At 47.2% G+C, this 24962-nt stretch overlaps 1 protein-coding gene and 1 long non-coding RNA gene across 3 annotated transcripts in view; one reads left to right on the forward strand and one right to left on the reverse strand.

Annotated features, from left to right (window-relative positions):
- Positions 1-24048, reverse strand: part of WWTR1 (WW domain containing transcription regulator 1) — a 131420-nt gene extending 107372 nt beyond the window's left edge. The window contains exons 1-3 of one of the 2 annotated variants that reach the window (XM_058661424.1): positions 23762-24048; positions 23235-23515; positions 22343-22773 (exon numbers count right to left, since the gene is read on the reverse strand). In XM_058661424.1, coding sequence (XP_058517407.1) covers positions 22343-22773 — 431 coding nt within the window. In that variant the 5' untranslated portion in view covers positions 23235-23515; positions 23762-24048. The remainder of the gene's footprint in view (positions 1-22342; positions 22774-23234; positions 23516-23761) is intronic. The other variant, XM_058661423.1, reaches the window with a different exon arrangement.
- LOC131479880 (uncharacterized) overlaps positions 23596-24962 on the forward strand; it is a 28524-nt gene continuing 27157 nt past the window's right edge. The window contains exon 1 of the long non-coding RNA XR_009245141.1: positions 23596-23668. This is a non-coding gene — a long non-coding RNA (uncharacterized LOC131479880). The remainder of the gene's footprint in view (positions 23669-24962) is intronic.

Consider the following 24962-nt stretch of genomic DNA (forward strand, 5'->3'; position numbering starts at 1 on the left):
ACTGACCATCATCCTCTAAAATTTGGATCAATTTAACATGCTCTCATTTACCCAGCTGCCAATAAAGACATTTCTGTTCCCACAGGGCAGACCCCCGATACACAAGCCAACAGACGTTTAGCAGCCAAAACCAGTTTTGAGGCAACAAACTACACTCTGAGACAGCAAACTTCAGGGGAAAACCTCCAAAGGAAGTGACCCTGCTTCCTTCCTACCCGCAGAGAATGAATGGCTTCCTCCGGATCTTCTCAAAGAGGTCAAAACACCTCACCCCTCCTTCATGCTGCTCAGGTCGGCCTCCTAGGGCAGTGACTGGAGCGCAATCAAGACACGGACTCAAGATCATGAGTGCGATGGTCCCACAAGGTGAAGGTCTCCTCTGACATCTGCAGCCAGGGTGGGGACCGGGCTATGTACCGGCCAGGAAAGGTTGTAAGGCGCTCTACCTTTACTGGCAATGTACCTTGTAGTTTTACTTTCTTTATTTATTGACTTACTCATTTCTACAGACACAATACAGTCCCTCTGCACTGACTGAATTGTCCCAGATCCTGCCCTCTTTCCAACATGGCTTCAATTCTAAAGAAACAGGTGAGGCAGTTTCCATTTGACAAAGGAGGGGCCTGGCATTGGCTCAAGTTGGGTGAGCTCATTACGTGGTGAAGCCATGATTCCAGCCAGTGGCTGACTATGAAGCTCCTGAGTACTCCCCAGGACTGTTTTCTACCACGGCTGAATGACCATCGAACACGTCCATCCTCACTATGCAAACACACACATCTGGCCCAGACTCAGACTTCGAAAACCACAAAGGGAAACCACTGTTGGCAACGGTGGAAGCCACGGAAGCGCAAGCCAGTTTCCTATCAAAAATAGAAGGAATTGGCCAAAAGGTGGAAGCAACCCAAATGCCTACTGATGGAAGAATGGATTTTAAAATGTGGTGTACAGTATGACTGTATCCTGCCATGAAAAGAATGACGCCCTGACAGGTGCCGCAGCATGAGGACCACATATACGATGACAGGTACACAGAACCTCCAGAGCAAGCCAAGCTATGCAGACGTAAGGTGGATTACTGGCTGCTGAAGGGGCAGGGGAAAATGAGAGGATGTGGGGTCACAGCAGAGGGGACAGGAATCACTAGCATGGGGTTCTCAAGTTGACTGTGAAGATGGTTGCCATCTCTGTGATGCGTAGACTACAGCTCCTTATGCCTACTTTTAAAAAAATCGGTGAGCACATTACAGGGAAATTTGGTCACAATCTCCTTTGAATTTCCCATTTAAGAATGAGGAAACCAAACAATGGGCCCAATATTAGAGTCTAAATCATGTCTAAAATGTGCTCTGCCCACGACTCCCACTGCCTAACGTCTGTGTCAAAGGCAACCTGTGCCCCTAGGAACTCGGCTCGGTAGCAGGCCAGGCACAGTGGCAGGCTGCCCAGAGAGCAGAAACTAAGGTCAGCTTTGTCAGCTCTGAAGCCTGCAGCCTGCGGTGCTAAGGTCAGGGAAGGTGAGAGAATCCTCGGCGTGGAACAGTCACACAGGAGAGGAAGACCTGGATGGAGGCTAACGCGGGAAGCAAGGATGCTCACAGAGGAACATGGACATGCCAGGGGGCCATGTCAGCCCCTGGGTCAGAGAGGGGAGCCCAGATGAGCGGGGTGGGGCCATCAGATCGCAGAAGGTTGGGGAGCAGGCTGGAGGACAGTTCTAACAGCCTACCAGGCCAGGGAGCTGTGGGTGAGCAGCAAGCAACGGGACACGAGTCCTAAGGAAAAGTGAGGCTGGCCTTGGTGTGCAAGCAACTGAGTAGGCAGCCGGCCAGGGAGCTGCCGGCACTCCACACACAGGAATAGAGGCCACGAAGGCAAAGAGGAAGGAAGAAAAGGCATGAGATTCCACAGGAGAGCAACAAGCAAACCCCAGTGGGCTTCCAGGTCTGGGGGGGCGGGGGTCACGGGCAGCCAAGGCCCTGCCTCTGGGCCCAGAGACTGCTGGTTTTTTTTTTTTAGAGATTTATTCATTTTATTACAGTCAGAAATACACAGAGGAGGAGAGACAGAGAGGAAGATCTTCCGTCCGATAATTCACTCCCCAAGTGAGCCACAATGGGCCGATGCGCGCCGATCCAAAGCTGGGAACCTGGAACCTCTTCCGGGTCTCCCACGCCGGTGCAGGGTCCCAAAGCCTTGGGCCATCCTCAACTGCTTTCCCAGGCCACAAGCAGAGAGCTGGATGGGAAGTGGAGCTGCCGGGATTAGAACCAGCGCCCATATGGGATCCCTGGGCGTTCAAGGCGAGGACTTTAGCCGCTGGGCCACTCTGCCGGGCCCTAGAGACTGCTGGTTTTAAGGTGTTCCTGGTGCTGGTGCTGCTCACCTGGCTTAAATGGCATCTCGGTTTCCTCAGTAAACGGGAGATAAAAAAAAATAGTGGGTCTATTATACACTCGTTGGGATAATTGAACTTGGGACAATGTCAGAACAATGCTTGGCAGAGAGCAAGTGTTAAGTACATATTTGTTAAATAAATTCTTGCAATTTAGTGTCACGACCTGTGACCCAGCTTCTGGATACAACAGCAGTGAGAAGGAAAGCATTTTCAGCTCCCACCAGAATTTTCTCTTTACTTTTTTGTTTCTAACTCATTCATCTGTAGGTTCCTAAGAAGACTAAAACATACTCCCTGCCCTAAGAGGGTGGACCTTCTGGAAGAAACAGATCCAAAAACACAGATCGACTAGTCCATGCCCACCAAGTGGCTGCAAGGCATGCTTGCTGAGGAGCCCAGAGAAGCAAGAGAAGGAACATGGACATGACCAAGTGGTCTGTGGGTGGAGGTGAGCCTGTGGGGTACTATTTAAAAGGTGCTTTGGGGAGGCAGGTGTTTGGTCCACAGGTTAACATACCCTGACATCCCTATCTGAGCGCCTGGTTTTGATTCCCCACCTCCTTGACACTCCCGATCCATCTTCTTACTAACACGTCCTGGGAGGCAGCAAATGATGGCTCCAGTGCTTGGGTTCCTGTCACCCACGTGGGACCAGGATGGAGTGGCTTGTTCCTCGCTCCGGCTTGGCCCAGCCTGGGCTGTTCCAGGCATGTGAGCCATGAATCAGCACATGGGAGTTCTCTCTGTGTCATTTTGCCTTTCAAGCAAATCTTGTTTGCTGTTGTTTTCTTTTTAAGGAAATTGACATACGACAACAACAACAAAAAATCTGGATGCTAGGTTTCTACCTGGCCAAGTCTAAGGACAGATTCTGAACCGAGAAGCAGGCGCAGCTGCGGGGCACGTGAGCAGGAGTAAGGATAGAGTCGGGGGAGATGGCCACTGCAGCTGGATTCGGGAAGGCAGGAATGCATTCATGTAGAACTTAGGCAATTGCTAGAAATGAAAAAATAGATACTGCTACATTTACACAGATGGCCCCTCTCAGTAAAGTAAATCTGGCTATTAAAGTTAAATTCTTCCCTTAGTTCTGATCAGAAATGGGCTCAATTTCCCACTCTTGGGATCCAAAACATGAAAGCTTTCTTAGATTTGAGGCCTGAATAATTTCAAGAAATACATAAAGCAGAAGACAAGCAAAATCTTAAAAAGGTATTGGTAATGAATACATGTTTTAAAGTGTAATTCCCAGGAGAATTTCTTCTGGATTTACTGGGTTTATCTTCCTTTCTAGTTTGTTTGAGAATGAAGGTGACACACTAAACATAGACTTGCTGCTACTCATTCTTCTGACACCTTTGTGCAGAGCACAGTATCATTGTCTGTCACATGATATATACTCAATAAATATCCTTTGCACTTATACCTCACTGGGTGGGACACAAAGATTAGTTACTCCTCACTGGGGTATGGAAGATTTCTCTGCACACCCCTCCTAAACATGCTCACCTAAACTGTTGACATATATCCTGTTAGAATTATAGAGTTAGACCACCCGAAAAAGAGCCAGGTTCAGCGAAATCATGCTTCAATGCTATAAACTGCTAAAGACTAAAATTAAAATAGGCATGAGACAGCTGAATAGCAATCTAAGCCATTTTAAGGTGTATAGAATACAGTTGAATGTAAACCAAAATTGAAATGTCTATGAAGAAGTCACAGGTTGTGGTTGAGAACCTGCATTTTCCTATTAACATATTGGTTAATCAATACCATGTCAATTAATGCCATAATGTTGTAAATGGTTGGAAATATTATGTTGGGACTTTTAATTGATTGGAATGATACTCTGCCGGCTCTACCTTCAGACCAGAGATGGTCTCACCAAGAAACTATTGAACTTACCAGGACAATAAGATGCTGGACTTTATGCTTGGTAAATACCTCAATGAAAGAATGTCAACTGAATTTGAACTATGGAAATGCAACAAGGTGGAGCAATCCACCGTAGGGGGAGGGTTTTGGGAGGGGCGGTGGGGGGGAATCCCAGTGCATAAAAAAATGTCTCACATAATGCAATGTAATTAGTTTTTTAAAAAAAAAAAAGAAATGCAATAAAAATAAATGTTTAAAAAAAATAAAAATAAATATCCTTGACTTACTATAGAAGAAAGAAATGATTCAGAATGATTCAAATAAAGGAGATACCAAGAAATCATTTCTATTTCTTTCAGAAAATAATTCATTGAATCCTTACTGTAAGAGCCTTGGATCAGGCACTGGGCAGGTACAAAGCAGATAAGATTCAGTTCTTATTCTAAGGAATCCAGAGTACGAAGACTGAAAATAGGGCGTAAGCATTCTCCACCAGAACAAACAATATAAAGTTGTCTATTATTCCTTTTTAAAATATTTATTTGAAAGGCAAGTTTACAGGAGAGACAGAAAGAGAGAAGGTCTTCCAGCCACAGGTTCTCTCCCCAAGCGGCCACAACAACTAGAGCTGAGCTGATTCAAAGCTGGTCCACAGCTGGGAGCCAGGAGCTTCATCCAGGATCCCAATGACCTGGGCCATCCCCCACTGCTCCTCCAGGCCATTAGCTGGGAGCTGGATGGAACCAGCACCCATATGGGATGCTCACACCACAGGGTAGAGGATCAGCCTGTTGGGCCACAGCACTGGCCCTTTGTCTATTATTTCTAAATTCAATTTCAAATCAATTTTGTGGTACATCTAATACAAAAAGCACCAATTTCTGCTTCTGACCATCCAGTAACAATTAATTTCAACAGCATACCCAATATCATCATTGATCTCAACAAATATTCCCTTGGTACTAAGATGTGCTAAACACAATAGACAACCCTGGATCTATATTGTAAGAACTGACAGATATGAAAAACAAAACAACTTCCTCCATTCAGAAACAAGCCTTACACAACACACGGGCAATAGAGATTCCGAGTCAGTTACCCCTACAGATCCAGCTGCCATGGGGATCCGTCAGAGCAGATGCCTTCCAGTTACGTCCTAACAAGCACAGAGATGGAGAATGTTCCAGAAGCAATAATATACTACTCCTAACTGGAAGTCCAAAGATGAGCCACTCCAGATGAAACATACAGTGAGTGACTGAACATAAAGTTCTAGAAAACTGGAGAAAAAAGTACCATGGTCATTTGTGGAGCCTCCTGCTAGCCCTACCCACTCCCACCACCCCTAAAACTCGCTTCCCTGCTACGCACACATGGACTCTGAGCTGAAGGGAACTAGAAGGAGATACAAGCCCCAAAGCAAAGTATGAATCCCCGACATTCATGTTTTTAAGAGTTCATCTGAGGGGCAATGACATTCGCATAATAATGGCACTGCACTTTGGATTTTTAACCGAATGTTTAAAAGACTCGTTTTTCATCTCTGTGTGCTTTCCTGACTCTCAGTCTATCTGTCTTCTCTCTTCCTTTATTTTTCCCTCTCCATCCATCTCAGTGTAAGTTAAGAAAATAAATGCCCCAAGTCTGCACGTTTAAATTCAGCCCGCATGACATTTGCTTCTCATTTAATTGCTTCCATACAATTTATATCTGCTAGTCACGCTAGACCCCGGAGTATTAAACATGCTCTTTTACAAAGGAGCTCTTGTCCTTTAATAACCCCCATAATCAAAGTTCAGGAATTATGGGTAAGGCCCAGCCGGCTGACAGCCGAAACAAACAGGTTTTTTAATTCTCCCAGACAGGAAGCAAATCAAAGCCGGCCACTCTCCCATCAGGCTTGAGAAGGAGAAAAGCTCAGGAGCATGAACTCCAGCACAGATCTTGGCATCTCACACTGGGAGCAAGTCCGAAGTCAGCTTCTTTATCACGAGTGGCCCAGAGCAGCATGCGTGCAGCTCCACAGCAGACAACTGCTGACGTTCAGGTGAGCACGCTGGGCGAGGCGCTCAGACAAATGCATCACTTCTCATCACGCCAAGCAGACAGAAGCTACACCTCCTCCACCTTGTCGCATGCAGCTTCTAGCGACGCCCCAGACCATGTCAAGATCCTTTTTGAAATATCTGTATATTTCTGAACGGTTGTCCAACCTACGACATCATTTTTCCCTCCTTTCTACAAACTGTCCCCCAAGAGGTTCATCTTTGAAATTCTGTCACAAGATGGGCATCTTCCTGAGTCAGACAAACATTTTCTCATGAATTGTGCCTGTTCTTACAGGACTCCTGTGATTACTCTGTAGCATTTCTGATCTTCCCCTGTATTCATATAGACATGTCTCCCTCCCATGGGTTCAAAAACAATTATTAATTCCATGCAATCTCATCTCATATTCAAAACTCATGCAGAGCCGGAGCAAAAAAAGATCTGAACTGCTCCTGGGACCCACACTTCCACATCATAAAAGGCTTATCAACAGCTTCTACAGCTTGTCCCCTAGCTGAGTTGCATAAATCAATACCTTTGACTTAACCGAGGAAGGTGAAGACCAACATGATCTGAACCAGATGGCCAGTGAGCAGCTTTTCCGTAACAGTCTATTCCAGCGAAAATAGTTCCTGAGCGATCACTGAAACAGTGTCACTTAGGATTTACTGCTTGTTTGCTTTCTATACAAAGGTGTGTTGCTTATTGTAATCACCTAGATATGCACATATATAGAGCCACAGTTATCTTACAGATCAAGTCACTGGCCAAAAAAAAAAAAACCTCAAAATGTTAAAACACTCATTGAGAAACTCCCTTTTCACATTTTAGAAATGAAGCCTAAAATTGAAATGGCATTACCTGTTCCTTCCCAGGCAGTGTCCTTTCAGCTTGGACCACAGTAGAACTTTTTTGCTTGCTCTTAGCCGACCTGCCTCTCGACCTGCCTCTCGCTATATAAAGCAATGTTTTCAAAACCCACTTGTGAAGAATGACAGTAAACATGATCTTTCTCTCCAGCTAAGGCCACAGCCTCACTCTACTTCTTGGTGCTAGAGATTTAGAACACTCTTGTGCAGCAGTTCTCAAACCCAGACTCCGAAAGATACACGTTAGTGCCAGTGTGTTTACCAGGCTTCCAAAGAACCTTCCGAGAACTCTTTAAAACCTAACTTGCTGGTGACGCTTTACTGCAAGGTGAGTATGGACAATGCACTTGAATTAGTCAGTCCACAATGCCCTATACTCACATGCATGAGGTCAGCTGGACATTCCAATGCATGTGCAAATGGGAAATCTGAGCCCTTAATGGTTTTCAACCAATTAACTAGGGCTGGCCAATTATTAGGTTAAGCGAAAAGCATCGTGACAAAACCTGACTCACCGCACTGTGGCTAATCATCACAGGAGGCTGAGCTAGTCCATCTTGCTCTAACTCGCCTGCCAGAGTTCCAGGCAAAAACTTCAATGGTTTGGGCATCTAACCTTTAAAACAATTTCTCACATGTCCAAATTGTCCATAGTAACCCAACACTCTGCTCCTACTGGGAAATACGTTAATAACCACCCACTTCACACTAGTTATTAACATGCAGCCAACAAGAAAGCAATAAGCAACAGCTCCATGGGGCTGCCCACGGGATCTCGGCACTCGATCCTTCGCTGAAGAATTCAAGTTTTCCCAAGCCCAAAGCACAGGCCTGCCATCTTCAGTCTCAAAATGCTGAAATACAGGCTCAGTAACTCAAGTCTAAGTTTTCTTAGGCCGTACACAACTACACTTTCTTACAAAGTCTAAGGAAAAAGGATTATACTTTAAAAGTACACTCAGTTACAGCTTAACTTGGAAGTCACTGATCCTACTCCATGCCTGCCTTGCCTTCAAGATTTTCTGCAATCCAAATTTCTGTTTGGATTGGATGCTAAAAGGCATAAATAGGGCAATACACATTGGATGACATAACTATGGCCAAGAAGACCCCGTATTTGCCCAAGGCCCATGTGTGCACAGAACCCAGAACAAGAGACCATGGACGTGGAGGTGGCTGTACCAGAAAATGTACCTTCAGAAAACATCATTAATGTTACGGCCAGCGCTAATGTTTGCTGCTTCTTTTACGATTGTTAATCCTTGCCACGAAATTCACATGGTTTCTACAAATCCCAAACTTGTAACTAGGCCACCTGATGCTGCCCAATAAGCAAACTGCAGCAGAACAACCTACTAACTACAAAACGCATCCAGACCCAAACTCTAACCAGTGTGACATCATCAAGAACGTTTTGTTTACCTTATATTGGGAAAGGGCTGAGCAGCCTAGAGAATTTGGCAGCATTGTTCTGAGTCCCCTTTCCAGGCATCCAAATCAGTTCCAGCAGACCAAGACAGGAAAGATACAACTTCACTGAAAACTATGGTGACATAACATTCTGTACCATACATTTTAAACTGACATCCTCAAAATATAACCTGATATTTTTACTACTGTGACAACGCTTTTACCACAGTATAAGAGCACAGACTAATTTTCTTCATGGCGAGTGATGCCTGCCTCCATTACAGTAACATTGCTGCCCAAATCTTAAAACATACTTGTTACAAAGCACCAATTTCAGACTCTGTCTTAATTTATTTGAAACACATATCTAACTTATTTGAAAGGCAGAGTTACATAGAGGAGAGAGACCTTCCATCTGCTGGTTCATTCCCCAGATAACCACAACAGTCAGGCCTGGGCCTCCAGCTGAGTCTCCCACACGGGTGGTAGAGGCGCAAGTCCAATGCCACCTTCCACGACTTTCCAGGTACACCTGGAGGGAGCTGGATTAAATGGAGCAGCCAGGAGTCAAACCAGCGCCACGATCCCACGCCTCCATCAGATCCCACTAAAACAGGATGCTTGCAGATGCAAACGTGGGCTCCTTCAGTAGTGCTAGACCCAAAAAGGGAGAGGGGCTTCTGCCTTGGTAAGGACACTGTATCCAGCATGGCAACACGGCGCGTGGGGCGGGGGCAACATGTTCTCCACACTTCATCTGATTGCTGTTTTCCTTTTCCCTCTTCCAAAATTAAAACACTTGCATTAGCACCCCAGGCACCTGGCCTTACCTTATCTAAGGGAGAAAAACATGTGTTCTCGTTGGAAAAAGCATTCCATTGATCTTTTTGAGTTCTCATCTAATTTGACCTCCACAAAACATGTTACCCTGCTAGCCAGCCATCCTCCTTGATGCCCCTGCCTTCCATGTGCCACTCCCAGGATCTCCTGCCTAGCTGGCTCCTCCTTCTTTATCCCTTTAACAGAGCCTAACAAGACTTCTTTTCACTCGTTTGTAATCTCTCTCAAAAAATCTCACCAATATCAGTTATTAGAAACCTGGTATTAAAAGGTAAGTTTAGGAGCCGGCACTGTGGCACAGTAGATGAAGCTGCTGCCTGCAATGCCAGCTGTCCCATATCAGGGCCTCAGGTGGAGTGCAGGCTGCTCCTGTCTGATTCAGCTCCCCGCTAATGTTCCTTCGAAGACGCGACAAGAGGAGCCACGTCCTGCTCAGGTCGGAGAGTAGGTCAGAGTCCCTGGCTAGGAACGCAAAGAGAAATAGTCTGAAAAGTGTGGCGAACGACCGTTCCGTCCAGCCCAGTGCTCTAACACATAACCCGATTGTGGACGGCTTGTACACAGTCCAGACCACATGTGACTCACCACCCAAGTCGGACACACCCAAAACGCCCTGTTCCAAAGACAATTCCACTGATCATGAGCTGGGATGTCAGAACAATGCCATTTTCCAAACACTCGTGATCGGCAACCTTGCTCTTTGTGGTCCAGTTACATCTGTGTACCATATTCAGCCAGGGGCCATGATTTGAGTCATGCTAAGAGCACCTGATTCACACATGTGTGCCATCCATTCTGATATGGGTTGGGCATCCATGTGCCAGATCTATGTATCACCCTGGTATAAGCAGACAGATTGATAGTAGATGATAGATAATTAGTTGACAAATAGGCTAGCTAGGAAAAACAAAAACAAAAAATGGTATAGTGTATCCACACAATGAAACAATGCTGTATAGTCCCAAAGGAAATAAAATTGACTTATATACGAAAGATTAATGATCTGCAAAATACATTTATTGTTCAAAGAAAGGTACTGAATTGTGCAAACGGCTTATAGCCTTGAGAATTATACTGAAAATGGTCTAGGTGGGTATATGCATTTACTACCTACAGATGCGCATGCTGGTACTGAAAAGCTTCTAGAGAAAGATCAAAGAAGCCCTGGTTCTGCCTAGAGACCCAAAAGGCTGTAGGATGAAAGGAAGACTTTTCAGTCTTTCAGTGTTTAATTAATGAGTAACTCAAAACTTTTCTTTTTTTCATTTGCTAAAATCATCCTCAAGCATTAACTTGTGAGTTTGGAAAGTAGAGCCTAGAGAGGGACAACCACTGGCTACTCATGCCAGGCACGGGGTAGGGACAGGACTCCGTGGGCCTTGGTCGGATGGCTGTGTCCCCAGAATCTGAATTCTACCTGTGCCCAGTTGATCAATCTCATGGAACTGAGAAACCATCCAAAACACACAAGATAGTGTTCTGGAAACACCTTGACTCCAAAAAGTAATTCATTCACAGGTAGACCTGGCCAATTTAGTGGGGGTAAGCAAAGGTTAGCCTGGTAGCCCAATGCCGTGGAAAGCAAAAGTCAACCACCATTTTGGATCTACACTTACTCAACTGAAGTTATGACAGATGAGTAGATCTAGAATGGATGGATCGATCGATCAATTAATGGATCAACAGAAAATTGTTAAGAAAAACTCAATCTTTTAAGTGAGTCTAAAATTTTCTCTAAGCAACTAGTAAGATGTCAACACAGGAGAAAAGGTGGAATCTTTGCCATGTTCAGAGAAAGTAAGGATTGTTGTATTCCAAAAATAGGTTGGGCCCACCGTGGTAGCCTAGCAGCTATATCCTCACCTTGCATCCTCCAGGAACCAATAGGGGCGCCAGTCCATTTCCCAGCTGCCTCACTCCCATCCAGCTCCCTGCCTGTGGCCTGGGAAAGCAGTCTAGGACGACCCAAAGCCTTGGGATCCTGCACCCACGTGGGAGACCCGGAAGAGGCTCCTGGCTTCAGATAATGCTCAGCTCTGGCCATCGCAGCCAGTTAGGGAATGAATCAGCGGATGGAAGATCTTTTTATCTCCTCTCTGTAAATCTGACTTTCCAGTAAAATTAAATACAACAGTTCTAACTCATACCAGTTGTTGACCTTGTTTCACGGCTTCTCACTTATGGTAATGTATAGTGACGGAGTACGGGGTCTATCATATACAGACGTGGGGATACAATGGAACATGCATCCCTGCATCCAGACGAAAGATGGATTTCCAATGAAACTGTTGGACATGTGTAGATAACGGGATGCTGGACTGTCTGACATTGTGTGTACCAGCAATGTCGGGGTACACTTAAATAAGAGACTGATAAAATTATGATCCCTTATGAAGGACTACACTATTGTAACAAAATGGGAAAAAATCTGAAGGGGGTGGGAGTTTGGGGGGGAAATCCCAGCCTATACAAAATCGTACCACATAATTCAAAATTCAAAATAAAAATAGACTAAAAAAATCTTTTTTTTTTTGAAAGTGAGACGTAGAGAACATGACTTTTTCTAGTAGGACGGCTGAATGACCACCCCAAGTCAGGATCCAGAGCAACCATGGTCATCTGCTGATCAACACTTAGCTTTTTCAAAAAGATTTTTTATTTATTTTGAAAGTCAGAGTTAAGAGAGATTTGCTGGTTCACTCATCAAACGGCTGCAAAGTCCAGAGCTGAGCCAAGCTGAAGCCAGAAGCCTGGAGCTTCTTACAGTCTCCCACACAGGTGCAGGGACCCAAGCACTTGAGCCATCCTTTGCTGCTTTCTCAGGTTCACCACTCATTTTTAACCCCACATAAATCAGACTCTTCTTGGCCCCCTAAAACACACCCTCAGCATGTCTTTCCATCCCCTCTTTCCAGCAAGGATCACCTGCTTACCTACCCCCATCTTTCCCATTTTTTGAAGACTCCACTCATATCCTACCACCTTTACTAAGACTTAGAAACCTCAACTTTCTGCATTTCCAATGAAAGAACTCTAAACTTTTAGTCCAACCGGCACAGACACAGCGTTATTCTATTCTCTAACATAGTAGACCTCTATCGGGAATTCCAGCATGTAAATTTCCCAGGCACATGGCCAAAAGTGAAAGAAAAAACAAATCACAGGATTTCAGAGCCAGATCCATGGCACAGCAGCCAAAGCCAACGCTTATGAAGCCAACATCTCAGAGCAGAATGCAAATTTCAGCCCCAACTACTCTACTTTGCGTCCAGCTCCCTGCTAAGGCACCCAGGAAAGCAGCAGAAGATGACCCAAGCGCTCGGGCCCCTGCCATCCACGTGGGAGACCCAGAAACAGTTTCAAGTTCCTGTTTTCAGCCCAGCCAATAGGGGCATTAGCACCAGATGGACAATCTCTCCTCTCTGTTACTCTACCTCTCAAATAAATAAATAAATGTTTACAAAGAAAGCATTATAAGGGCTAACACAGTGATTCCTCCATTTGTGCTCTGGCTGCTCCGTTTCCAATCCAATTCCCTGCTCATGGCCTAGAAAGCAGCATGGGGAATGGCTGAAAGCCTTGGGCCCCGACACCCACGTGGGAAACTCAGGAGTTCCTGGGATTCTAGCTTTCCAGCAGCTCAGCTCTGTCCATTGTGATCCTTTGCAGAGTGAACCAGGAGATGGAAGATCTCTGTCTCTCCTGTTTGTAAATCTGCCTTTCAAATAAAAATAAATGAGTCTAAAAAAACCACAAGATCTGTTTCTTATCAAATACCTATTGTGTGCCAGTCTCTGTGCCCAGGTTTTATAGCATCGAGCAAGGTGAATATCATTCTTGTCCTCGTGGAGGTAACAAGACAGGGACCAGTGCAGTGCTGTGGCTTGGGAAACACAGGCAGCTACGGCAGAGGTAGCAAGAGTGGAGCCTGCAGTAGCCAACAGTTCTTGCCCAAAAGCATCAGGAGAGCTACCCAGCCCACAGGCAGGGAAATACTGTTCCAGGCACTGGTAGCCGCCCGTGCCAAGTTTCAGATTAAAAGGAGCACAGCCAATGGGTGAAACCAGCAGATGTTCAGTACAGCTGCATATTTCGGACCTGTAACCATGATAAAATCACTGACATGGCACACACCTCGCAAAGGCTTCCAAGCCACCCCTGCCGGGCACTGCTGCTGGAGGTGACAGCACCACACACTGGAACCAGTTGCTTAGCCAGTTTTATCTGGGTTCCTCTTCTCTTCCCCCAGGGAGAATGCTGGCTGCTCGAGGTGACAGACCCACCAGGTATTTGTTCACATGCACAGTTCTGACACACAGGAGACCTGAATGACTTCCGGTTGCACACTAACCGAATCAGGTAAGGATCTTTGGGGAAAGGTCCTGGAAGATGGCAGCCCCCAACACCACCTAAAGCAGGAACAGAGACAGGCATGAACCCGCACAGGTGTTTACCAGGCCAGGCACAGCGCGCAAAGCACTCAGCATACATTCCTTCATGCTGAGCCAGCGAACATCATCTTTTCCTTCCTTATTCATCATCTGTTGGGCCTCCATGGGACACTAACTAAAAGCTAAAGTCCGGAAAGGAACACAGAAAGAACAAACAAGCAACACACAAAGAACGAAGGAAATTTGTAGGCTTCACCATGTCACTCACCAGCATTTTATCCTAGACCACTTTGGTGGAGAACCATGAAATTTTAGCAATTACTGCAACCAGTTCACCTCTTTTCTTTTAAAAAATGTATTCTATGTGTTTAAAAGAAACAGCTACAAAGAGAGAGGGCGAGACACACAGTTTCCAAGGCGCTGGTTCACCTCCCAGATGGCTGCAATGGCTAGGGCGGGGCCACGCCAAAGCCTGGACTCGGGAGCTTCATCCAGGTCTCCCATATGGGTCTAGGGGCCCAAAGACTTCACCACCCTCCACTGCTTTCCAAAGGGAACCGGGTCAGAAGTGGAACTGCCGGATCTCAAACTGGTGCCACACGAGAGGATTCCATTGTAGACAGTGGTACCTCAGCAAGTCAACCCCAAGAGCCACTTCAGTCCAGCCCAGCCTCGGTGGCTGTGTCCATCTGAGGACAGAATCATAGGACAAAGATTTCTCTGTCTTTCCCACTCTCCTCTCTGTCACTGCCGTTCCAATAAAAACACGCAGGAAAAGGCAACAAACATACATAAAGTACACTGAAAGCAAAACTTTAATTTCTTCAAGTAAGAAACTCCAAATCTCACAGTAACAATGAAGATCACAAAAAGATTGCAGGTGTGTGCTGCCAGAGCATTGCTCAGTGGATGCTTATGGACGGTGGCTGAAATAAAAACAAGTTCTATGGAATACTGGCTTCAAAAAAACAACCCCCCCCCGAAAAGAAATACATAAATAAATAAACCAGCTCTGCTACAAAGAAACTTTCCTATTTGTAACAGATACTGTGAATCTGTAAGAGACAGTGTATACCACATATCCCGAACCTATTGGGCCAGGAACTCACAAAGCATCTCAAGCAACAAAAATGTCTAAGACCACTCTGGGGGAAATGCGGCTCTACTGATTTTTCCCATGCACCTGAAAGCCTCCACGGACCCCCGCAGAGCCGGCCAGTTCCTTAGCACTGTCTCCAATGACGCGCCAATTTCTCATTCCTCACTCTTTCAAATCACTCTTGAAACAAACAAACAAAAATTGTCCCCCAGATTGTTAATTCCTTAATTCTTCCCTCTGGTTAGGTATCTAACTGAGGTAGGAAGGGGAATGATGACTTGTGACACAGGCCTGGCACGGGGGCCTATTGTGAAAGTTATCGCCTTGCACACGATAGGATTTTCCTCTCTGTATCTCCTTCTCTTTGTGAATCTGACTTTCCAATAAAAGCAAATAAATCTTTTTTTTTTAAGAGAATCATTTGTAAAAAAATAAGAAAAAGATTGTGACACAAGGTTGTAACTCCCAAGTCTTACTTAGTTTGTCAGCTACGAAAAATTTCTTTATTTTTCTTGGAAAAATAAAGACCTGAAGCCAGGAGCCTCTTCTGTGTCTCCCACACGGGTGCAGGGTCCCAAAACTTTGGGCCTTCCTCTGCTGCTTTGTGAGGTCACAGGCAGGGAGCTGGATCCAAAGTGGAACAGCCAGGAAACAAACCAGTACCCATATGGTCTGCTAGCACTTAGCTAGTTAAGCCAGCACCAAAAGCCCCAAGGTGAAAAACTTTTGAAATCCATGAATAGTTTTTTCATAATATGCTTTCTGATGACCTCATATATCTTCAGTCAATCACTGCAATTATAAAAAGCAGCTGGAAGCAATGATGCTCTGTTCTAGAAACTACCAACAACATTAAACCTTGTCAACAGGTGCTCAGCCAAGTGCCCCATTCTGTCTTCAACTGAGAAATGTTGGAAACCTCAGCCACCCATCTTTCCCGTCACATCATGCTTGCTTTCAAATGATGTGGATGTATTTGGTGTAAATTTGGGTAGGAATGAAGCATATAAATAGGCAGTGTGGGTATATTATCTGTTTCTGCTGTCTTGATTTCTCATCACTTCTATCTCATCAACTAGAGGAGCTCCAAATAGGCTCACCCAGTCCCAGTTCAGATGGTTCCTCCACCACCCCAGAGCTACCTGGTCACCAGGGATATTTAATTACAGAGGCTAATTATGAGCACCTAATTGGCGTGAGACAGCATGGCGTAAGGGAAGGAATACAGGTTTTAGAATCACGCAGTCCAAATCCCATTTCTGGCACTCACCTGTTACGTGACCCCAGAACATTTACTTAACCTCACTGGGCCTCAGTTTCCTCAACAGTAAAATGAGATAATAATAGGTCCCTGTTCACAGGGCCACTGGGAGGGCTAAAGCAGGAACACGTACACAGCCACCTAAGGTTATGAAAAACGTTTTCCAGCTCGTGTGACGTTGGTGCTATCTCTCTGGCAAGCAGTGACTTAGTTCCCTGCCTTGCCTGCCACAGGGCAGGTCGCCAACCAACATCCACTACCTTCCCTCCTCAGGCCTTCTCCCTCCCACTGCCCCATCTCATGCATAAAGTGACCCAACTAGGAGTTAGAAGAGGATGGGCATCCCCTGCCCAAGGCAGCCAAATATTGGAATTTTACTTCCAGATCCAGGAGCAAAAACATCACCGTCCCCACTGCCAATTGTTCTGCATCTGACTTTGGCTGCATTAACAGGGTGTGTGTTCAGAGAGGGGAAGAGGAGGCAAGCAGTAACTTGTTCCAAGAATCTGTTACGTGCCAGATGCTGTAAATATGTTATCACACATAATCTCTCAAGCCATGACTATGAGACAAGTATCACCATCCTCATTTAACACATAAGGAAACTGAGGCAGCAGATAATATATTTTAAATGACAAAGGACCCTTCATGAAAATAGCTATATGATATTGTCATCCAATGGTAAACAAGGGGGAAAAAAAGCAGAATCACTTGTTTTGAAATACTAAGTTCAGAATAACATGTACAATAAATATGTCTGGATGGAGGATGATTTGGCCAGTTTATCTCCCAAAATCATTTCAGAAGTTACTACAGCATGGGCTGTGGGAAAATGAGGGCTTACACCATTTAAGAAGACATAGGATAAAGAAACAGCCCTTACAGCCGTGGAGAGAATTCCTCGGAAGACCTAGGATGACAACTCCACTAACAGCCTGCAGAACCATCCAACCAGAATGGCACAGAAAGAAGCAGGACGCTGAACATAAAGCCTAGGGAAAGGAGTATTGATAGGAGAGATGGCAAAAACTGTGTAGAAACCTTCTGAGATCATAATACGAGGAAATAGCACAGAGACAGTAAAAAGCTATTAAAAATACTGGAAAAGCTTTTTAAAAGTTATGCTACAGCCAGTGTGGTGGCTCAACAGGCTAATCCTCCAATTTGTAGCATCAGCATACCAAATGGGCACTGATTCATGTTCTGGCTGTTGCTCTTCTGATCCAGCTCTCTACTTATGATGACCTGGGAAGGCAGCAGAGTGTGGCCACAGTCCTTGGGACCCTGCACCCATGTGGGAGACCCAAAGGAAGCTTCAGGCTCCTGGCTTTGGATCAGCTCAGCTCCAGCCATTGTGGACATTTCAGGAGGGAACCAGCAGATGGAAGATCGACCTCTCTCCCTCTCTCTTCTCTCTGTTAAAAAAAAATCTGACTTTCTAATAAAAATAAATAAAATCTTTTTTAAAAGTCACAGTAAAATATGAAGAAACTCAAAGGTGCCATGAATTTAAGACAATTGGTGATGAATGGCAAGAACACACCCAGTTGCCTTTGGTGACAGATATTGTCTCTTTCTATTGGCTTAGGATTCCCAACACCAGGGCCTGGCATAGTAGCTAGTGCCTAAAGTCTTGGCTTTGCACGCACCGGGATCCCACACAGGCGCTGGTTCCAATCCTGGCTGCTATACTTCCCATCCAGCTCCCTGCTTGTGGACTAGAAAAGCAGTTGAGGATGGCCCAAAGCCTTGGGACCCTGCACCCATGTGAAGCTCCCAGAAGAAGCTCCTGACTCCTGGCTTCAGATATGCTCAGTTCTGGCCATTGCGGCTACTTGGGGAGTGAAGCAGGGGACAGAATATCTTTCTCTGTCTCTTCTTCTCTCTGTAAATTTGTCCTTCCAATAAAAACAGAAAAGAAAGAAGAAAGAGAAAGAAAGAAAGAAAGAAAGAAAGAAAGAAAGAAAGAAAGAAAGAAAGAAAGAAAGAAAGAAAGAAAGAAAAGAAATTCCAACATCAGACCCCAAAGTGTATACCTAAAATCCAACCTTAACACACAGGGTCATGGCTCATTTTATAAAATTGTAATTATGGAAAGGTGGCCTGTGGATTTCCAATTTTAAGATTCCTTTGTAAATAAGGCTGTCAGGCAAAGCATCAATACAGGCTATAGGTTCCAGGCTGTGGCAATGTTAAGGGGTCACTCACCGTTAAAATGAGTGAGGGGTAAAACTGCTGGGGATCCAAATGCTATCATAAATTGAAGTAACCAGATAAATAAACCCCAAAGGCCACCTAACAGAGAAGTTTCAAACTTCTCACACGCTATGAATTAAAAGGTGATCAATCATGGGGGGAGGGCATGGGGAGGGGTTGGGGGAATCCCAGAATCTATGAAACTGTCATAAAATGAAATTTTAAAAATATATAAAAAATTGAAAATAAAAAATCTGTAAGATGCAAAAAAAGGTGATCAATCAAAAAAACCACATTACAACATATGACTTAGGGCTAAGAAGGTAATCATCTAAGAATCAAAGACAAAAGCAATGAAAACAGAATAGAACAACGTAACACAGCAAAGCTAAACAGGCCCTCGGTGAGCCTGGAGGTGAAGGAGACTAAGGAAAGTATTGCTTTTACACCCAAGTCCTTCTGCACAATTGGATGTTACCAAGCCCACACACTTTGTTGACAAAACAGTTCTCTATCATACATTTCAGAAAACCCAAAACATAAAAATGTAGTGGTATCAGCCAAATGCTTTTTGCTTAAGGAACTGCTATTCAAATGCAAGTTTTCTGTACAGAATGTTTGTAGAGAGAATGAAGGTGGACAATTCAGGGGCCAACACCTTGGCAAAGGACACAAAGCTTCTGCCTGCAGCGCCAGCATCGCGTATGGGTGCTAGTTCAAGTCCTGGCTGCTCTACCTCAGATCCAGCCGCTTGCTAACGGGCCTGGGAAGGCAGCAGAGGAAGGCCCCAAGACTTTGGGCCCCTATACCCATGTAGGAGTTGGGGAAAATCCTGGTTCCTGCTGTTGGACCAGCCCAACTCTAGCCCTTGCAATCATTTGAAGAATAAACCAGCAGATCAAAGCATTCCCTCTTTGCAAATCTGCCCTTCAAATAAAAAAACAGAAACTGCATGTTGTCAAGGTGAAGTCAGTACACCAGGGTGGGCAGAGCTGTGCATCCCACTGTCACATATTACTTAAAGCAAATCCTGAACACCACACAAAAGGTGAGAATACTCCAAAATGGTAACTTTTAGGAGGTCCCAGGAAGTGAATTAAAAGACTCACCTGAGAAAACAACAAAAGACTTTGGAAAACTTCCCGGATGCCCAGACTCCATTTGCCATGAAGCTTAGTTTAGGGCAGTGAGATGAGAAAAAGGAGGTGGAGGGGGCAGGAAAACTGCCCTGCTACAGACTAATAGATGGAAACAGACAAGAGGTCTAGTCCAGGATCTACTACATGCCTTTACCAAAGTCGAGTTCTCATCCTTTCCTTGGCCTTATTTTATTTTTTAGCCAAAAAAAAGAAAACATGCAAACAAAAAGGTAAACTTGTCCCCATCAACCCTAAAGTCCTTTTTTTGGTTTGTTTATTTTGTTTTGTTTTTTAACATTTATTTTTTGTTTTCATTGGAAAGAAAAGAAGAAAAGAAACAGAGAGAAGGAGCTGTCATCTGCTGATTCACACCCTAAGTGGCCACAATGGCCGGAGCTGAGCCGATCCGAAGCCAGGAGCTAGGAGCCTCCTCCAGGTCTCCCGCGGAGAGCCCCAACGCTTTGGGGCCGTCCTCTACTGCTTTCCCAGGCCACAAGCAGGGAGCTGGATGGGAAGCAGGGCTGCTGGGTTTAGAACCGGCGCCCATATGGGGCCTTGGCGTGTTCAAGGCGAGGACTTTAGCCACTAGGCTACCATGCCAGGTACCCTTTTTTTTATCAGTATTATTTACATAAAGCCCTCAACTCCCCCCAAAATTCTGCTAACTACATCACAGATGACAGAAGCATATACACAGCTCTGCAACTCTAACAAAATGTTACATATAACATATAACATTAATCTTATCCCAACTTTAAACAAAGCTAAAAAAAAAAAAAAAAACTTCAGAGAATTTTTGGCAGGTTATTTACCCTGAAAGACAATAGTCAAGATGACTTAATTTCTGTTAGTTATTTGGCAAAAACGATCTCCAGGGACGGCTATCAGCTCAGGCCAATTTACTATGGACACGTTTTTTTCAGCTGTCATTTTTCCTGACCATTCCAAGTGAAATCAAGATACCCTCCAGTTTGGGTTGGAAAACAGTTGTGGTTGGGGGAATGCAGTGACAACAACTCGCTGCCAAGCCAACACTGCTGTTTTTGCCCTGATTCACAAGTTGTTCTGAACTCCTCCAGTCATTCAAATCACACTTACAAAAGGAATTTTCCGTTTCATTTCTGTTTGGACGGCTTTTTCCTCTAGCTTTGTAGATATTAGGCAAGTACAGTTCTCGTTTCATGTTTCTAATAATCACAGTTACAATGAACACAGACCATGTGTGCACCCCCTATGTTTATTTTCCTTCTACTTCTATAAAAGTTACAATAAAATAAGCAACATTGCATTTCCCTAAGAAAAAGTTCCCACATGCTCCTAGTTTTTGTGGATTAGCACACTATTCCAGGCACCAATGTCATCCTTAGGAACGACATGAGATTTAGCAAAATGTCATGTCACGACATCACATACTAGACTTTCGTTAGCTGTTGGGAAGTCAGAGCACTGAGCTCGCTGTCCCTTGGATTGCTCAAGCCCTGGCGAGACCAGCTAGCTGTGGAAGAAAGAAAAAGTCCATCAGGGCTGTTTCCAGACCTCAGCATTGCACCAACCCCAGAAACAGACACGAAGCTGCAGAAGTCGGCAAAGAGCTTAAGGAGGAGTAAGGAATCAAAAGCCATCGCCATTCTGAACCCGAGATTTGGCTGTAATAAGCCTCACCCACCACTGCTCGTGCAGAGTTCCCCCCTAGCAATCAGAGTACCACACACTGGTGCCAAAGAAACACTTGAATGGTATTTCTAAGTAGGTCATCATGTTTTAGAATAAATTTTGAACTACGGCTCCTCCATCAAAGAAAGGCAGGCTTTTTAAGTGAATTGTAAGGCAATTCCTGGAAGAGAAGTTTTTCAGACTAGCAGAGTGCCAGCCAAGTTCAGGCAATCCTGAACCGAGGGGTCCAGCTGGCATCATGTCCCTCCAGGACTTTGATAACCTGACCGCCTATGACCTCGCTAGTTACATTTCAAGTTGCAATTTGATTTCTTGGGGTGGGAGGGAATGCAATTATTTTACGGTACCACCAGGGAAACAATACCCTCCAGTGTTTGAGAATATATTTTCCTGTGGGCTCCAATTAGAAAATTTGAACCTGACTTCCACTCCATTAGGTCTCAAAGCTGGGGCAGAAGCAGCCGGCTCCCTGTGTGACTGATGTGACGCTATTTTAGGTTACCAAGTGGCAACATAATAAAACTCCTGACCCAATTTCCACACAATTGATTAGGCCAGCCCAGGGCTACTTCGCCCCAGTCGCCAATTACATCACTGTGCTGTGCGGTCATTAGGGTCATTACCTCACCCTCACGGGGCGCTACACCGTAAACTGCTGCCTTTTCCAGCTGGCCTCCCCTGAGAAGCCACCTACCCTAATCACCTGGCTTTGCAACAGCCCTGCGTTGCCCCTGGGCCTCAAGACTCTCTCACAGCCCACAAGGTCAGCCTCCCTCAGGCAAGGCGTGAAGGGCCTGTGTCCAGGGATCTGTTCCAAGCCTCCAAATTCGGCGCCAAGTTAGAGATGTATCCCCCGCGCCAGTCTCCCCTCTCCGAACTCCTCTCCCTCCCGCCACACACACACACACACACACACTTGGGACTTGCAGGAACCCTGGAGAATTTTGCTCCTAATCCCTTACAATTTCCACAGCCGGAGACTCACTCTCTACATCCAGCTCAGGAGTTTGTAGCGAGGCGCGGTGGGCCAAGATGCGTGGAAGGACACGCACAATCTCCCACTCACCAGCGCGCGCGGGCGCTGCGCACACGGTACCCAGCGCCCCCCACCCCCTAATCCCTCAGCTCGGGGCTGACTTACTTGAGAAAGTACCTCTGGCCAGTGGCCGTGAAGGCCATCTCCCAGCCCGGGGGCAGCGGCGGCTCCTCGGTCAAGTCGTAAGATCGCTGGCAGTAGTGTACGTGCTGTGGTGCCGGGCTGGCCGCAGCGCCCGCACCAGTGCCCAGCTGCAGGGACGCGGGCGACGAGTGCGAGCGGACGTGCTGGGCGCCGCCGGGCAGCCGGGGCCCCGGGTGGCCGGCGGAAGAGTCGGTGCTGGACTGGCGGGAGTGCGAGCCCGAATCCGGCTCCTTGAAGAAAGACTCCGGCAGAATCTTCTTCCGCCAGGAGCTGGGCTTGGGGTTCATGACCGAATTGAAGAGGGCTTTGAGGTCTGTGTCGAGGTCCTGCGTGACGTGGATCACTTGCTGCCCGGGCGGCGGGAGCGGAGGGGGTGCCGAGGCTGGATTCATCTCTGCAAAGAGACGAGAGGGGAGTTGCAGAACAGGCCGGAGTTTGAAGGGAGAAGCAAAGAAATCGCCAAGACGGTTAAGTGTGAGCCTCGGGTTCCCAGACACCCCGTGGTCGCCCGGCCAGGTGGGGGAGGGGTCCCTCCTGACCTCGGGAATTATGCAACTTTCTTGAAGCAAAGAAGTTACCGGGAATAGGAGAAGGGAAGACGGGGGAGGATGGGGTGACGAGTGCAGACGTCGCTGCGCTGCGGGTGGCAGAGGACAGATCGCAGCTTTCCGGGGCAAGCAGCCCCCAGCAGCCCACCTTCCTCCAACACCCCACCTTCCTCCAGCACTAACCCCCCCGCCCACCCACCACCCCGTGAAGTCTCACCCCGAGCCAACCCCACGACGGCCCGATCCCGGAAGGCCGACGAGTCTCTGGACCCGTGCCGGGTGAGCGGGCGCGATCCAGCGGGCACTACCTGGGCACGCAGCGAAGCCGAGCCCGAGTGCGCTGGCGGCCGCCGTCCGGCCCGAACTTGCAGTGTGGCCTCGGTCGCCCGGGTGCGTCCCGAGCTGCCGGCGCTGGAGCCGGGACCTGACTGCCAAATTCCGAGCCGATCCGGTGCTTGGCAAGCCGATGGGGCTTGGGCTCTCACATCCCCCGAGCTGGCTTCAGAAGGAGGCGGCGGAGAAGACAGCGCGGCCGCAGCGGCTCCGGGACTGTCCCATAAACAAAGTTTGGAGCAAACTCCCACCCCTAGGAAAGAGGCGGGCCCGAAAGTTGAGCTGTTGAATTATGCATGACCTTCAAGTCCGGAGCCTGCCCGCCTGCCCCCGCTCGCCCCACCTCTTCCTCCTCCTCCCAGCCCCCGGCTCCAGAAACCCCTGGGCGTGTTGAGTACTTCACAGGGTAAGAGGAGACGGGTGCCCCCCCCCCACCCACTCCTCCCGGCCGCGCGCACCTCTCCCGCAGAGCCCGGGATCTGCATTCCTTTGAGTTTACCTCCGACTTGGGGCGGGATCAAAGGGAAAGTGACCCGGGCCTGTTTAATCAAGGGGTTGTGGACCGAAACCCAGGCTGGGGGTGGCGAAGGACGCGCGTGTGCGGGGCCCCTAGACGGGGAAGAGCCGGTCTCGGGCGCTGCGCCTTCCTCCAGGAGCCCGGCGCCGAGGCCTGCAGCGCCCGGAGCGCCGCGCTGACCCACCGGCCTGCCCGAGGGCGGGCCGGGGTACGCCCCGGCGCGGGGAGACTCCAACAAGGCCAGCCTTTCCACGAGAGGCCGCTTAGAACGAGCGCTTCTGACCATATTTGGTCTGACGAGGAGGCAACTTGGCCGCACCGCTTTTAATTGTCTGCTAGAGTGCGGACTGTGCCCAAAAAGCGCCTCCGTCGTTGGAAACTCAGCTTGGCCAACGGGTGCGTTGGAGACTACTCCAAACCATGCATGAATCCTCCGTTGCTTCTAAGGTGTGACTCGGGTCACGAGGGGCTGAGAAGAAACCGGGTCAAAGCCGGGTGCTGCCGGGGGAGAGCAATTGCGCCCCCCTCCCCTATGACATCCGCACGGTTGTGGGAGGATTGGAATGTCCTCGACGCCCTCCAGGGAGCCAGGTCCTGGGATGGAACCCGAGCAGGTGGCTGCAAGAAGACAGGGTGCGCCGGCGACCCGGAAAAAGCCACCCACCCTTCCACGGACAGATCTGGGCGAGGGGTGGAGACCCCCTGCCTCTAGCCAGGGGAAGGTCAAGCCTGGTTGACAGCTGCGGGGAAGTAGGAGGCGGTCCCGCCCTCCGGAGCGACTTAATTCCTTTGCTCCCTGCCCCCTCTTCTCTGCGGCGGAAAAGGGAGGGAGGGAGGCTGGCTGGGTGGCCCCGGTGGCCCTGAGGTAGGTTCCAGGAAGCCCCCACCCCGGTGGCTCAAATAGAAGTTTGTTAAAGAAACAGAATGAGGCAATATATGTAAAACACCGCACAGCACCAGAGTGGCTACCGAAGTAGTAGTTAAGTAAAATTAAAGAAACGTGTTCAATTTGAGCATTGTAACAACGTTTTTTATCACTGTGAAAGGCTAAAATCCTCGCCTTGCACGCACCGGGATCCCATATGGGCACAGGTTCATATCCCAGCTGCTCCACTTCCCTTCCAGCTCCCTGCTTGTGGCCTGGGAAAGCAGCAGAGGATGGCCCAAAGTCTTGGGACCCTAC

The sequence above is a fragment of the Ochotona princeps genome, chromosome 3 (genome assembly GCF_030435755.1).
Source record: "Ochotona princeps isolate mOchPri1 chromosome 3, mOchPri1.hap1, whole genome shotgun sequence".
NCBI lineage: Eukaryota > Metazoa > Chordata > Mammalia > Lagomorpha > Ochotonidae > Ochotona > Ochotona princeps.